Source organism: Colletes latitarsis, chromosome 6, assembly GCF_051014445.1.
Source record: "Colletes latitarsis isolate SP2378_abdomen chromosome 6, iyColLati1, whole genome shotgun sequence".
In the NCBI taxonomy this organism is placed as follows: Eukaryota; Metazoa; Arthropoda; class Insecta; order Hymenoptera; family Colletidae; genus Colletes; species Colletes latitarsis.
Genome location: NC_135139.1, coordinates 19,397,656 through 19,415,145, shown reverse-complemented (window position 1 = coordinate 19,415,145; position 17,490 = coordinate 19,397,656). Strand labels below are relative to the sequence as shown.

The window sequence follows — 17,490 nt, the reverse complement described above, 5'->3', positions numbered from 1 at the left end:
AATAATTCTACATTGCAGTTAATCTCTGTGCCTGCGTATTACCGATAAGAAAATATGAAACTTTTGAATCTGGAATGAAATCTTTCGAACAACCGTCGCAGTAAAAGGTGAACGAAGAGTCTGTTTCTTTCTTGTCGTACATTGCTGTTTTTACCGTGAACTCGCATCAGAATGGTTCATAAAAGTAGGTACACGTCGCAATGATACCGAGAGTTATAGAGATACGTTGTGACAGGAGTCGTATAATAAACTGAGTATATTCAAACAGAAAGTCGTAGACTCTCTGTAAACCGGTGCTTTGCTGCAGGGCATTCGCGTATCGTTACTGTGAATTCGGCAGTAGAGATCCACCAAAATTCTCACGACTCCAGGCTTGGCGTTATGGTCTTAAAAACATCCTAAGATTCTCACCTCGACACTGCAACCACGATCAAGGAATAGTCAAACAGTCGCTGACGAAGTCAAATTTCGAAAAATATAATTATATTTTCCAGGACGAGTATTTTGAAATGCACGTTAATAGAAAGCTTGTGCTAATAAAAGTAAAATTTTGTAGGAGACCAAAACTTTGACTTTATACACTTGTAAACTACATGAATAAAAATTTGTCTCAACACATATTTCAATGAAAACAAAATTTAAGAATCCTAGTCAAATTTAATTCCTTCAACATTTTAACCCGAGAATTAATTGTTTTAGTTCCGTAATAAAAAATCCTGTTACCCATATATGGAAGACGTGGCAGTCAAAGTGTTAAGGTATTTTTGGTAACGAGTTTGTACAGTTTCAAATACTAGAGACATAAATAAATTATGGGTGTAATTTTCTGCACCTTCGTAAATACTACAAGTTGCTTGCTCATTCTTGTAGAGAAATGAAAATAAACCTATTGTGGGATCCTCCGAGTCGAGAAGAAACGGAGTCCGAGAGACCGGGAAACGGTTCGACGGTTGGAAAAGTGGTCGGTCGTCAATCCTGTGCCCTTCTTTTTCCTGGACTCCTACAATTGGGGACTCGTTTGGGATTGTTGAAGTGTCACGTGTAGGATACGGCGCGTCGGACAGACAAGTGTAAAAGAAGAAGAGAGTTACGAGCAGGGATTCTAACCGTTGCCTAACACGAGTGAAAAACCGGGCTAACAACGCGGGGTTAGTGCAACCCATAGTAACCACGAACCGACATCCTCAAATAGTAGAAAGGTTTAACTAGCTTGGAACAGGTTACGAGGGTGAATAAAAGTGTATTTCAAAAAGAATCCGTGTTCCGCCTGTCCCGAGACTTCGAATAAAAATTGATCGAGAAGAACAATCTCTAACAAAAAAAAATAACAAATTATAAAAAGATACACAATTACGTGAAATGTATTTACGTTGAGCGTTCTTTCGCGCGTACAAATATTGACAGCTACGCTAACACATATTCAAATTCACGCGCCAAGAGACACCAACAGGTGGTCCACTCCACTTCTGTCTCGCCCGACAATCATGCCAGCGGTTTTTCCCGTTGTACAGACCCGATTATCTCGCTCGATTCAATTTTTCTTTCATAAAATTGCGGCGACTATTTCGCAGAAACCCTTCGAAACTACGGTAAGTGGCACGTTTGTAGAACTAGGAGCAACGATAAAGTCATAAACATCTACCTGGCACTCGGAAGTTGCGATAACACTTGAAATATATTGGATACTCGATTTCCCTATTACTCTCATCCAGCAATATACCAAGCAAACCCATTCAAGAACGAAGGGGAATTTGAAGTACCAAATTCAACGCAACCATGAAGCTTTTGAAGTACGACAAACTACGCGAAAACTTCCTTACGCATACCTGGATGTTTATCCAATAGCAATCTGTAACATATTATCCGACCACTTGCAGCGATGCTTTGACCATACTTGTGAAACTATTAACAGGACTTATTAACACACAATAAATAGGCAATTAATTCCACGCTGAATACCGTAGCGAGGCACTGCGTTCCCCTTTCATTTTTGTCACCGATTTATTCCAATAAGGTATGTTTATTTTCACAGTTGGGGTATAGTGTTGCCTAGTGTAATTTGGAAACGTTTAAAGCTCGATAAATTATAGAAAATGACTTAATTTCCCGCGCGAAAAATTTAATAAAAGACCCGCAAGTATTTTCGCGAGTGGTTTGGGACGAGAATCGACGGACAGTCGGTTCTCGACGCGAGAAGGAACGGGCGCCACGGTTTTAAAGAGAGTCGAGAGAGGCTGCACGCAGTCCCGACGGGTTTAAAAGTTTAAGAAGCTGAAAGTACGTAGCTCCGAGTGCGCTGGCCTGTCTCGCCGGCGTAAATGGAAAGACACAAATGTATCCTGGGAGCCGGTAAACAGCAGTGTGGCTTGCAGTCTAGCCCCGCGGTTCAATATAAATGTAAATTGGAACAGATTCGAGTGCGGCGTGGAACACGCTCCGCGAGTCCGAGCTTCTAGTCTGCCGCCAGCTTTCTGTTATTCCCTTATCCCCGGCTGGTACGCACACCTGGAATCGGCGCGTAGAAAATTTTATTTTCCTTCGAAACACCCGCCTCGAAAGGTGCAACCCAGTGCTGACCGATTGTACAGATCATAAACACGGAACAAAATTATAACACGCTTTGTATGTACGATTATATCCACGTTACCGTACAAGTTTCGTTTCGAGGACCGTTCGATGTTTGTCCAACGCCCATTGCAAGCGTTTAAATATTTGACAAATAATTTACATATAATCGAGTTCAATCGCGAGTTAAATAGTTTTTGTGTTTGTAATAAAGTGTTGCAATTCGAAATTTGCAAAGGATGCAGGCGTTGCATAGAGCTGAAAGTGAAATTTATGTATATTGTGAGACCACGAAGTTGCTCGAGTCATTCGACGAACAATATTCCGACCATGGTGCTAACCTTTTCCTCAAGAACGGCGCGAGCAATCTACTTCTTCCTCGAGTTCCTTTATACGCGCTCAATATGTATTAAATTAATCCCGAGAATGGGGTTCGATATCGCCCGGCGAATTTAATTCCGACCGGTGAAATGAAAGGCATTTACAATTGAGATTTAATAACACTCTGGAAACTACGTTCGACGAGGATCGCTATGCCGGGGAAAGAGCGACGCGGTGCACGCATCGATTCAGATTTATCCGTTTCCATCGTGCAAGTAAACAAACTTACACAAATTGTAATAATACAATCTCAAAAAGTCTTCTTCCTGGAGAACAGAAAAAAAACACTGGACCTTTGAACCTCTCGAATATGAAATTACCGTGCAATCTACGCGCACTTTGAACAGACATTTAATTTGGTCAGTGTGCCAAAGTGTGTATAACGTTAGCCCCACAGAGGTTTGAACAGCGTAATAAAAGAGAAATTCTTAAAGAATCGCTAGAATGTTACGTTCCCAAGGGGGAAGGGTGAAGATCAGGGAAACTTTAAAGCGGAGTAAGAAGGATAGAAAAGATGGGAACGTAATAATATAAGTCGGTCAACGAGCGGGTTACTCGCGAAGGTAGAGCGCGGACGGCTCTATCACGCTAATCTAGACACGATCGGGCTCTAGCGCTAATCTCGTTCCAGCACGAAGCAACTTACCTTTCCCGTTACCACTGACGTCCAATCTGAAGTTGTCAGGACCCTTTTGCCCGTCGACAAGTTGACCGAGTCCCCCCGAGAGGTAACCTCCTTCCTCCCTCCCGTCGTACGTCCTATCGGAAAGGTCAACCTCCGAGCCCCTCTTAATTCCTTGGGGCATGGAATACGACACCAGGCCCTCTGCAACAAGAACAGTACGAACCGTGTAAGGTGCATGCACGGGCCAATCGTGAACTATGCATCATCGCGCCACGTACGTGGCGATGGGATGGACATTTTATTCCCGACGATACGTGATAAGATTGCGCGCCCCCGGTCGTTGGATAAAGTGCACGTCCCCGGGAGAAGACGAGACCGGAAAGTTTTAAATCCTGACGTCTCGACGCCCGCCGAGTCGATTACCTGTTGTCTGAGTGCGGCTCGTTCCTGTATAATTTATGACCGAGTAACGGATACCTCGTCCGGCGAACGTGCTTTTATTAGGAGCCACGAGCCCCGAGAATCGATACCTCGCACGATATTAAGAGGTTTCTCCAATTTCGAGACCCACCGGTCGATTTCGAATATTTTTTAATAAGGAAATATTCAAACTTTGTATACAGGGTGTTCGGCCAACCCTGGGAAAAATTTTAATGGGAGATTCTAGAGGCCAAAATAAGACGAAAATCGAGAATACCAATTTGGTGCTGGAGGCTTCGTTAAAAAGTTATTAACAATTAAATTTAAAAATTTCAAATCGTTTTCGAAAAATTATTTTCGGTTGCGGGGGTCAATTACAATCATTTTTGGTCAATAGACATACCTCCGTAATCCTAACCACTTTCGAGAAAAAAATTCGAGTATGTGTGAAATTTTTCAACAAAATTAAAAAATTTTAAATCGTTCTAAAAAAATTATTTTTGATTGCAGGGATCAATTATAATAATTTTTGGTCGATAGACATACCCTCGAAATCATAACCATTTACGAAAAAAAAATTCCTTACCGAAAATATAATTTCAGGCCAGAATGTCTGCTCGAATTTTCATGCGAATCTTTAAAACGTCATAACTTCTGAACGGATTGGACGATTTTAATGTTTAAAAAAGCAAACTACGCGTATTTTGGCGGAGAATATGTACAAATTGCAAAAATATTCGAAAAGTTGGTCTTTGACCCCGTAAAGTTAGAAAAACCCAATAAAAATGGTCCAATTTTCAAACAGCCATAACTCCTATAATAGTGAATGTATTTCAATGAAACTTTTTTCTGAAGTAGAGCCCATAGGTACCTACAAAAAAGTATTAAACAACTTTTCTGTAGGGCGTCAAACAAAATTACTAAAAATGAAAAAGAAATTTTTAAGGAAAATCGACAGTCCTAAATTTTTCGACGAAATTGAAAAGTTTCAAATCGTTCTGGAAAAATTATTTTTGATTGCAGGGACCAATTATAATCATTTTTGGTGAATAGACATACCCTCGAAATCTTACCCACTTTCGAGAAAAAAATTCAGTATTGGCGGAACTTTAAATGTTAATAACTTCTTAACGAAGCCACCATCAACAAATTGGTATTCTTGATTTTCGTCTTATTTTGGCCTCTAGAATCTCCCATTAAAATTTTTAGTAAAGTGTGTTCATGTTTGAGGAGTCTATTTTGTATATGTAGAATCAGGATCGAAAGAAACAGAGTTGGACAAATTGCAGCGCGTTAAGAAAGATTTTTTTCGAATAAAAACTTTTATAGCCATTGAGTTTGTTTTACTGCAGGCGATAAAAGAGTCAACTTTATACGTATATCAAAGTTCAAAACAATCGGTCTATTGATTTCCGAAGTATCGTGTCAACCGACTTGAAAGATGTCGTTTGGCTTTAAAGTTTGGTAAAGTGTCTGGAAGTATGTAAAATATTCGGTCCAAAATCTTATAACGTTGACAATTTGTCAGATTCCACCTTAATCCTATCAGTATTAACGTTATGGAAACTTTGAGAAAATGTGTAAAAAGAATTAAACTTCGTCGTGAAATGTTTAAGTATATGAAGACTTCGGGTTCGAAATTATATCGCGCGGAAAATTTGTCAGCTTTTACCATAATTCATTCAAAATAATGGTGGAATTTGTAACTTTGGAATAAAGTAAAAAAAAGAAATATTTTTTGACAATATTTTCAAACAAGTGGGTGAACCAGAAAGCAGGAAACATAGAAATAAATTTAAAAAGCAGATGATTTCGAGACCCACGACTCTGTTGATTTTACAAGTTTCAAATTGAAAAAATGCAGCGATTCGAACATGATTTTTCGAATCCCCCCAAAGCAAACTGCTTAAACATGCATCTTTCGTACGAATGCAATAGAAAGCGAAACATTTTGGAACGGAGCCCTTTTGTACAGAAGAGGGAGAATTGATGTTTGGAAACACGAACGTAATCCGCACATTTTTGCGGAGGAACATTTGGAAAAATATTTGAAGCATTCTATATTCGGTGAAACGAACGTTTTCAGCAGTTTTTGATGGAACATCGATATTGGAAATAGCGAACCGAATTTCATTGGAAATTCCTTCTGGAATCTAAAAATGATTTTCTAGCGCACAAACTCTATTCCATTCGTAAAAGAAAAATCGTAAGTATACCGATTCTCGGTGTGAAAACTTTTATTTCTCCCCCGTAACGCCGTACGTTTAGGGTTTCAGAGAGCAGCCACACGCCCTTAATAGGACTCCATCCTTCGTAGATATATGCAAAACAAAAGTCTGTATTTACACGCGGTAATAAAGACGTATTATTATTAACTATTTTCCAACGCAAACTGTTCGCGAAAGCTCCCAGTGATTTCATCTTTATACATCTTCATCAACGCCACAACGATACCCGATAAAAATCTACCATTTTACTTCTCTTGGTCCCCGGGGGAAATACGGAAAATGATTTATTGGAAGGCCGAAGAACCGCCCGCAAGAACTGACAGACGTCACCGAAGACGAACGCGGTACAAGTTTTAACACTTTCGTGGAATAAAAATGACACCGTTTATTCCGATGCGTTTTTAATACTCGCCGGACGACGTATTCAATTTAATCGACGGATGACGGGGAGGAATCGTAAATCCCACGGTATTAAAGTCGTCCTTTGCATAAACGACAGGCGAAAGGAAAAGGAAATGGCATTTGGAATAACAGGCTCGTTGCAAAGCGGGGACTCGTTTTCGCGTTGCTTTCTTTTCCGAGAACAGGCGTAAGCGATAAATACTCTGTATTTATCATGGTGTTGTTCCGCGCGTATAAAGGCCAGGGGTGGGAGGAACAAAAAGTACGCCACTGCAAACGATAGTATAGTGCTCTGTGAAATTGTCGATACTCGAGCAGCTGAGGAGTGATCACGATTTATAAACACGAACCACCACTAGGGTGGTTTATACGTTTCACAGCTTTCTTTGGTACTATTTTTTAACAATAAAACTATTCTCTTTGTTGCAATAATATTATAATCGTTTCTTTAAAAAAATGCTGACGAACCTTTTTTTTATTAAGAATATCAAAACCATATAGATTTACAGTGCTTTAAAACGATGAGAAAAACAGGAAATAATTTTACAAGCCTCCGTGTTGGGTTTGTGAATAAACAGATCAATCTAGTCCCCGTAAACATTGACTGCAATTTTCGGTGCGTTCGGGTTTACTAATTCCGGTAATTTCGACTGCGATCGGCGAGCATCGGGTGGAAAGTATTTCGGGTCCCGTTACAGTAATTGCTCGGTTACCGGACTGGAATTGAATATACAAAATCGTTTACGGACCCGTTGTTATTTCCGGCAACAGCTTGGAAATGAAAACACCGCTCGTTCGATAATTCGAGCAAGTTTTCGAGAGACCGATCGTTCAGCCGGACGGTAACGGGCCAATTCGATAATGGAAAACAAACATTCTCGATGTAAATATTTCTTACCGCGTAAGCAATTACGAGCACCATCGACACCGTGCAGCCGTGTATCGATACTTATAACCGTGAATTCGAGCAACGACCGTGCCCAGTCGAGCCTCCTCGAACGCCCACGCTCGCTGAACCGTTTCGGGGTCAGATTAACGCAAACACACCTGCCCTCCCTTCGAATCGCTCGTGCCCGTAAATCTCCGTTAATGCCTGGCCTTCGAGCGGGCAAAGTTGTTGCCCTTCGATCGCTGTTTAAGAATCTACGCGAATATCGTCGAAACAACGAGATTTATTACTTTTTTTTTTATTTGATCGAGAAACAAAGAATTGTACATTCGAGTCGACGGAAAGACTGCGAAGTAGAATTTTCTGGTACGCTGTGCGTTACTTTTAATTAATTACTCGTGTTTTGCAAAAGTTTCGAGAGAAACGTGGAAACTTGGAAAAACAGAACCGTAACTGTTGGAATTTGTCTAGATCGAAAGAAGAGAAAAGAGAATCTTCAAGAAAATTGCAATATTTATAACGAAGCGTGTTCTTAAATTCTATTTAATTAACGCTGCTTTCGTTATCTTCCGGGGAACAACTGATAACGAAAGAATCGAGGCTTTTCTATAAATTTAAATTGAAACGTAGCGAAGCCAGGGCAGGCAGACGCATTAATTTGACCATCGGAGAGGCCATCGGAGTCTCCGTTGCTGAAAGGACTATCCGATGGCGATTCGAAGGATTCCAGAGATCTGAATCTGAAAAATGAGACTCGAGGGGGACTTAAATCTGTTCCTAAAGAAAATCAATTGAGAGCCATGCTCGGGAGCTAACTCGCAAACAACGCCAAGCCTTGTTGCGGGACTTAGGGGTTGTCGGTGGAAAAGTTTCTCGACCACAATAGGAACGTTGGAAAAGTAGGTATCGAATCGCTCGCGCTTGTAAATCTACGCTAATACCAGGCTTCGAACGAGCCAAGTTGCTACCCTTCGATCGGAGTTTAAGAACCTGTACGAGAGCCCGGCAATATGGAGGATAAATGTCTGGGGTGGCTTAGTATTTTCTGGAGCAGCTGGAGAATAAACAAGAATTTAATATTCAGTCCGATCTGATCGATCTTGACCAGTTACAGTTTACGGAAATACGTAATACAATGTCAACGACTGTCGATGCGGCGACAGGTCCGTAAATCTTTGGTAATTATGAGCCAACGACTGAAATAAATCCGTATTTTTTATCTCGATGAAACTTCAGCTGCCAAGAGATAAATGGTCCACACGCGATCGAGATTTACTGGAGGTTTGCCCGCAGGTTTGATCGACTGTCTTTCTCGCGAAAAAGAACAGCGATAAAGACGGTCGATCAAACACGTAGGTGTACGGGCTGCTTTACAATGAACGATAACACCAATTCATCAAGTCGTTTGTAAACCGTGAACCTCTTCCACGAAGCTCTTTCGGATTATTAATCCTTTCCTTGTCGCTGTCGTAAAGCAAAGACTCGAAGAAAATTATTTTGACAAATCGATTGCTTGTCGTTTACCGCGACTTTTTAAGAAAGGGCTAAAATATGAAAGTAGAAGATGGAGGTCACCGGTTACGTCGACCTCGTTCATAGCATTCTCTCGAACGGGGAAAATGGAAAATAGCGAAGCGGGTGATAAAAATGCGCGAAACTGAAAACTACTGGCGTCGTCCTTTTCAATATTTAGCGACGGGCACTTTGTCGCGAATAAGTGGAGTATCATGATATATGGTCAGAGAGAAGAGCTGCTATAAATTTCACTCACCGATCCATGGACAGCCATAAAGCTCCAGCCGTATGCATACCATGCGCATGTGGGAGGTGTAAGGGATGAAACGGACTTTTGTCGCCACGATGGCCGGGTCGAAGATCTGCTCTTCCTCCGTGTACGGATTATTGTTGCCCGCTAAAAGCTGCAAAAGATGAAATTCGTTGCAATAAAGTTAGAAAATTATTATTAGAGATTTCAACTAACTAATCACCGTCCGTTTCGATCTCAAGATTTTCCCTAAAAATTAGAAATTTTCTGAATCACTCGTGTTCGTTTTCCACACAATAAAAACGTCTCCTATCCTAATTGCAGTCCAGTTTTCAACTTCCTTTCAGCCGTTATTTTTTTTTCGCGAATCTCGTCTCTCCGCTACGGCCAATTCGAATAAACCGGACTGTCTCCGAACTCCAATCGCCGTTCCAACGAGACGAGAGTAGACTGGACGAGAAAAAAAAAAAAAAGAGAAAAACGCGGACTAGTAACGAGCGAGACCAAAGTATGGTCGGTGGCCGGGAAGTTCGACAAACGAAAAAGGAGAAGCTGGCCGACGAAGGAGTCAACGGACACCGTCGACCGCGCAGACGACGGTCTCGTTAAGCACGGCCGCAGACGGAGCATCGGGATTGGTCATTGGAACGTGTTTACAGCGTTAAGAACGAATCTCACGGCTCTCGGGCACCATTTTCCGGGATCCGATTAGTAAACAACAGCTCGCCGAGAAGCTCTTCTAAATGTAAATGCCGGCGTTAAATCTGGATGAAAGCAGCGTTTCGTCGTACGCTTCTCTCGTTCCTGTCTCCCCGGCTTGAAATCGATCCGCGTGTCCTGAAGGACGCGGGGCTGGTTGAAATACGAACGCACACGCTCGGTGGTCGAGAATCGAATCTCTAGAACAACGAACACGAGAGCCTAAACGAACCGTGCGCGCGAATTGTACACGCGACTCCGTCGGTCCGTGAAAAGCAAACGTTACGTCGGTTTGCGATGATCGGGACGATGGGGTTCGTTTGCGTTTCCGTCGGATTAGAATTTCTAACCGTGGTATACGTTATTCGATACCGAAAAATATGAGGCTCGCAATTTGAACCGTCTCGCGTTTCCTGCTTCGAAAAGCCCGGAGTATTACTTTGAGGCGAGTAACGGGATACGCGAATATTCCTTCGATTTTCCTATTGTTTATTTAATACGGCTGGTTCCCTTTGTATATAGCGTACAACGAATTACGCGAATTATTGTTTTCGAAATCGCACCGGGGCTTACTAACAAGGGAAGTTCGCGAACATGGAAATTCAGGCAATCCTGAAACATTCTGAAAATGGTCTACGATATGGAGAAGACAATTTTAAAATCGTAGCTACAGCTTTCTTTTTATAAAGTAGAACGAAGTCTAACGTTTACTAATTTTTCTAACGAAAATTCTATATGAAAAAAATTATATTGGAAATTTTTTCTATAACGTAACGGTTTATCACCGTTTCTTGGATCGCAATTTGGTTTATAGACGGCCGAATGACGCCTATTTTGAGAAATTCGTGGACGTTTCTTCCTTATCGCAGTCTGTCCTCGACCACACCAATAACCACGGCGCCGTCGAACACGAATGCGAGTCGCGAGCGGACGATACGGTGGCTCTTGAGAGCGGATTTTTGCGAGGACTTTTCTCGTACGTCGATCGTGTGTTGTCGGCATCTTGGCTGATATATTAAATGGATTCGTGCCGTTTCCATGAAATTCTACGATGCGCTTCTCGCATCCGCAAGACGGGAGAATTTCGTGTCACTTTATCCGCATGGGAGTGCGTATCGTTCCCCGGCCATCGCCGACAAAGCTGAAATCGTGTCCTCGAGTTAGATATCCTAGCGAAAAAGAGTTTATTGGTATCTACCGGTCGTGCCAGAAACGCTGAATCGAGAAAGAATAAATTCCGGAGATCGTACGCAAATTGTCGAGCCTCGATAGTTTGCCTCGTTTCCTTCTAAATTTTATTACGCGAGAGAGTTGGACATAAGTATTTTTATTACGATATCACGATAATGGTGGCCTTATAATTGTATTAAAGTATTAAGGTGATTACGCCTCAGATTTCACTAAAAACAGAGAATGTCAATTGGGCAATATTCTGTCTGTTGGATGTCTGACCCAACACGGCAGTTTCTACTTAGATCGAGATATTCCTTTCTCCTTAAAACACTTTCGGTATATAATCTTTGTCACGAAAACTAGTCAATGTTAAGCAGATCTATACTTCTTATAGAATTGAGAAATTGAATAAAAGCAAACTCTATTTCAGATGTGAATATGTACTCATGAAGAATATAAGAAGAGGATGTAATATTTTATTCGATATCCTTGCAAATATTCGGTAAAATCACTAGGAACAAATTAAGTAGAATCGTCATTTCCAGGTGATGGGGAGCTTCGACTACCATAACACCAAATTTTTCATTATTAAATCTAGCACCGTAAATGAAATCTTCACTGTAATTGATTACGTGCAGAAGTGCAACCGTTTCAAGGAACTCTCTATGGAAGAACTGAATATCAAGAATCTCTCCGTTGACCTGAAACTCAATAGCGATAACTCCCAGGTTCAGACACGGTGTCCAGGACTCAGGGTCAGAGGATCCAATATCGAACCACTCGGGTTACAGGCGCCAACACCGATGAACCGGGGGTCACGGGATTCAATATCGACGGAGTCCCGTCGCAAAGGCAGATTCCCACCACTTCGGGGGCCGTGGAATCCACTACAGGCGATACTCATGGGGGTCAGATTCGATGAGCGCGAAAACCGAGTTACGGGATTCCGAACCCATTAATTTTCGGTTTTCTAAACCTCGTAGAAACCACCGTCTCTATGGACGGTCGATATGGCGAAGATAAAAATGGTAAATCCTCCTGATTTCGGGGGGTATGTGTATCCACCAAAACTGATTATAATCGACCCCCGCAACCAGAAATATCAGAAATTGATATTCTTGATTTTCGTCTTATTTTGGCCTCTAGAACACCCTGTATACCATGCTTCTAAAAGGCTGCTTATTCATAGATAAAGGCTCTCTGCTCGCCCCGTGACATTTTAAAATATTTTTCCTTTTTTAACCAGGAAATATTGTCGATGCCCCCTGTACAAGTTAACGTCGTTCAATGGTTGAAATGCGAGCGGATCCGTTCCTTGTGAATCCGTCTTACCTCTGTCAAGCGAAACAGCGGGATGCACGCTAATCAATCGTCGTTCGAATTAGCACGTCCGCCGTAGCTACGGTCAGGGACCGACGGAAACTTAATGCAGCAAAGGGCGCGGGGGACGGGGGCAGCTGTAAACGGGCCACCGAGTTGTAAACGGCACGCAAATGGAACGCACCCCTTAAATCGTGCCGCCGTACGTCGAGGGCGGAGGCGGACGAGGCTATATCGGCCGGCTCGGAACGACCGACCGCGGATGCATTGCAACTGCAACTGCAACGCGCAGGAATACAAGCCAGCGGCCCGGGGTATACGCGATAGGAATAATTAATACAGCCATAAACAAGAACCTGGAACGGGGGCGGCGGTGGCCGGACCGATATCGTCCTACCGACACATAAAATTGATATCCGTGCTTCAAGGAGGGAGGATCATTCTGGGAGGCTGGCCATATATCCGACCTGGATGGATCGTTCTTGCGCCACGGGCACTGGAATAGGGTGTCGCAATCGTACAGAGACTCACTGTGTACTTTACTAGTTATTTATCGCTTCGTTCAGTACGATTATCCGCGTCATGGCATTTCAGGAGAAACTGATCGGATTATACTTAAAATTTGTCTGGGAACTTATTTTCGTAACCTCGATAAAATTCACGAATTTAAATTTATTTCCTCCAACGTTTTAAGTTATGAGAATTAATCGTTTTGGTTACAGAGTGAAAAGTCCTGTCGCCCATACGTGGTGGTCAAAGTGCTGAAAGCGAAAGAACAACAAGGATTTTCTTTGAACGTGGTAATTTAAAGTGCAGTATATTTGGGAAATATATGGAAACACTGAGATTAATCCTACGAAAACCAATAAATTTTTTGTTACCAATTAAACAACCGTTTTAGTGTTTTCTTATTCCTAAAATGCAGTCAAATCTCGATCGATCGACAGCAATTTACCTTTAAATTCAAACTATGGGAAACTAACACCGAATCGTATTTTATATTTCTTCGGTCTCCCGTACCGAACGCATTCGTACATTATCGTTTACGAGAGGTGCTCGATTCGCATACGTGGGTGGGAAGCTTTATCTTATTACCTAACGCAGGAACCGGGCGGAACGTAAATTCCACACAGGCACGTAACACTGTTTTACCAGTGTGTGTAATCTGTATTTTCAAGCTAGAACCCACCTATTCTGTACAGGCAGGCTGCGATCGCCCTTAGCTAGATAGGTCGCATCAGAGATGATGATGATTCTGACGATGCAGGAAATGTTCTCGACTGTCGGACCCTCCCGTGGACAAACTCGGAATTCACTCAATTTGCTGAAATTGTAATTCGAATACAGACGCTGTCTCGCCACGTGAACGCTTGGGGGACATTTTCGATCGTCGCGAGGACAATTGAAACGGTCGTTTGTCCACTATAACGACGCATAATTTGCACTTTGACGGTAATTCCGAAACTAAGAATTCCACGGCTCAACATTGCTCAACAAGTTGACATCTGTCTTTGACATTCTTTCACAGCTATATTCGTTTCAAAATGTGATTCGATTAAATTTACCTTTGCAATTACACGATAATTGAAGAGCTCGGTGATTTACGATTAAGATTACACGACGATACGCGACAACGATGGTGTAATTACGATGTAATTAGAGTGCTATTACTTTGTAGAAGTAACAGTGGCGAATGTAATCAAATTCCATTTAGCTCGACACTGTATAACACTCGTTAGCTAGGTCGAAGCAACAGTCTAATCGTCTCGTTCCTGCCACTTATCCGCGCTCGAGACACTTCCTCGGGGCTTTCATTAAACTTGTTGATCTATACTTATTAATATTCGCCGATACCATCGACCCCTAATATCCGTAAACGTTAATTATTTCAAAGGGACGACATAAAGATTCTCTCGACCCCGTTCCATCTTTAATAAAATAGATGTTTTCCTATCCAGGAAACGCTTCCCTTCGCGGTCGTGGAAGAATGGTCCTCCAGAGGAATCCCTAGAAGGTTACTGGGTCGATGGAATATACTTATTTGTTCGCAGGTCCGGGCAAGAGACACTGGATAAGGAAAGTTCCGCTGTACATCCTCCGGCTTTATTGGAGACTTGTTCCAAACTAAAATGCAATATCGACAACTTGACGTTTCCTTGTTTACAGTAACCTGACTTTTATTATGCAATGTTACAGGATCAACACGTCCCGCAGGATCATAAAATATCCGACGGAGCACGGGCTTTCTGTCAGACTTGGACTCGATATGATTTTTCACTATCCTTAAGGACGAACAAGTATATAATAATGATTCTGCAGCGAGAAAGAAAGTATCTGGATAAGATATCAAGCGTTTAGCAAACGAGACAATTTCTATTGTTAATTGTTCAACGCTGTAGCCGGATTATATTATAACTGACGTCTAACGCTGCACGATGTCATACAAAGTCAAGTCTGCAGACGCGACGGCTCAGCTCCGAGTGGCCCCGAGTGGCCCCGTGTCAACGTAGTCGCGAATCAACAAGCGTTAATTATTCGAGGCCGTCGAATAAAGTTACAGTTAACAGTTTTCAACTGCAACGACGTCGTAACTCGAGGAATCAGAATGGAATAAACTCGAATCGAAGAAAATTTCATATGGTAAACGGGACAAGTATTTCAAGTAAATTCAATTTTACAACGAAAAGACTAATTTCACCATGGACACTGAGAAAAGGTTCTGGACTCGAGCAACGATTTTTACGTCCAATAAAATTCTATTTAAAAAAAAGTTTTCCAATCTCACAATCGACGATCGTTGACCCTCTTTGCATCCAAATCGCGTCATCGTGCAAGATTTTCTTTAAACCCTTCGAAGCGTCGCGCGACGGTGTTTAAAGAGGGTCAAATTGGAATTGCCTCGGGCAAGGTAGTGTACTGATGGAATTAAAGCCACCGGTGTACGTCTTCCGCCGAGTTTCATTATCTCGACGAGGTTAGGAGGTCGAAGTCAGGTAACCCGAGCAGGTGGTGGCTCAGTGGCTCGTCTTATGGAGCCGAAAAACCCGGAACGAGCTTACGCGGCGCGTCCCATTTCCGCCCGCTCGTCGTGGCGCCGTGTAGGCAATTACTTTCTAGGAGCAATGTGCTGGAAAGGAGCACGCTCCTAATCTGTTTTCGGCCGAATTCGGCCCCCCCCCCCCCCATTCCCACTTCCTGACTCCGCTAATGAAGAACTGTTTAATTTTAACGTCCTTAAACCCGCGCTGGCGGCAATTCTCGCTGTTATCTTAATATCGCTACACGGGAGTCGGGTCCTTTGATGTTAAAGTTGCACCGCGAGAAGGAAATAACCCGCTTTGCATTCGTGAAATTAATATCGCTCTGGATTCGAATCGAAACGCGCGATCCATTTCACGCGATCGTTTCGCATTTTACACGCAAACTATTTCGAAAACAAATTCTTCAGATTTGCATTTGATTCCAGGCAGTTTTTATCGAGCGTAAATTTGTATCCGTTGACATTTTCAATGTATCTTTTGAGAAACTTCTATTCCAGATAAACAATCTTTTGTAATCCACGCACGATGGAATTTTTGTAAATCCGTGGATTTCTTGCCCCGTACAAGATTAAATAAATAAATAAATTCCAGGTGTATTCTGCGTCGTGCAACGAAAGGTAAAGGAAATTATATAAAGAGAATTAAAGAAGATTGTATCTCTATCCGAATTAGTCCGCGTGGCTGAAAGCTCATCGCGTTAAAAGATTTAATAATTTTAAATCTATATTAATGGCGCCATTCTCGGCAAAGCAGAACACCGAGAGCGTAAAAAAAACGTCTGGAGACGATCCTCGGGAATTTAAATACAAACGAAATAACGGTATAAATAGACGGCGATTAACGGAAATGAAATCATTTAACACCTTCGCAGAGAGAACGCTAATTGGCTCCCCTCTAATTTCATTCGAAATAGACGCCTTCCTGTTCGTGTTCATTAACGAGCACGGTCGTCGGAATGTCTCCCCCCGATATAAAAGGAAAATATTCAAGAGCAGCGTATTATCGTTAGCGAGACCTCGATCCCGGGGTTATCGGTGAACGGCGTGTCTCTAATCCTCTGGTAGCTCGGATCTTTACCCTGTTGCTTTGCCGAAGAACCGTGTAATTCGAACGTCTTCTCGCGACGGACAAAAGCATTCCTTCTCGAAATCACTTCCCTCGTCTTTTACACCGCCGACGACGCTCCGAGAAAATTACTTCGAGCATCGAACGCGTGGTACAACGACTTCGAATGCAAGAAAAATTTGCGTCTCTCACGAAAATATAACGTCAGTTTACAATCCGCTCGATTGTACTACTGATCAGCCATTAGACAGTAAACCTTCGAATTCGTCACTGTAGGGGAATTAGGATTGGATAGAGGCAAAGAAAGGGCGCGAAATGCTGGAGACAACGGATGATTTCGAGGCGAGAATTTCGATTTCGGGGGTGGGAATCCGTCGGCGACGAGTTGTAACTATTCGTTTACGCCGAAATGGATTTCCCTCCGCGTGCTCGAGCGGCCGATATTTCGAAAATCGAGCGAGACCGAGCGACGGCGGCTAAAAAGGAACAAAATTCAACCCCTTCCTTTCCGCGCCTCGGGGGTGAGAGCTCTCGTCCGGATGGAAGCACTCACCGATCGAGCCTGCGCTCTGATGGAGTCGCGAAAAAGGAACGAGGAGAGAGAGAGAGAGAAAAAAAAGCCAGACTTGGCCGTCGGGGAAAAAAGAGAACACGGACCATGGACGGAGGAGAGAGAAATAGAGACAGGAAGGGAGGAAGTGTGGCCGTAGAAAATTGTTTCCAGGCCGCGCGGTAATCTGCTAATAGGGTGTCCACGTTCGGGCCGGTAATCCGTAATCCATCGATATCGGCTCGATCCTGTACGGGTCCTCGCACACTTAACGAGGCTACCGTGTCGACGATAATTTATACACGTCCGCGTGTGTTTCGCGAAATAATGCATACACTGCACAGGGTCGAACGAATCTCCGTCCACT

General features: G+C 42.7%; 1 protein-coding gene across 3 annotated transcripts in view; it reads right to left on the bottom strand.

Annotated features, from left to right (window-relative positions):
* Nucleotides 1–17,490, bottom strand: part of Ddr (discoidin domain-containing receptor 2) — a 246,387-nt gene that overhangs the window by 56,505 nt on the left and 172,392 nt on the right. For all 3 annotated transcript variants that reach the window (XM_076766209.1, XM_076766211.1, XM_076766210.1), the window contains 2 exons: nt 9,282–9,429; nt 3,593–3,772 (listed from right to left, as the gene is read on the bottom strand). In XM_076766209.1, the coding sequence (XP_076622324.1) occupies nt 3,593–3,772; nt 9,282–9,429 (328 nt within the window). The remainder of the gene's footprint in view (nt 1–3,592; nt 3,773–9,281; nt 9,430–17,490) is intronic.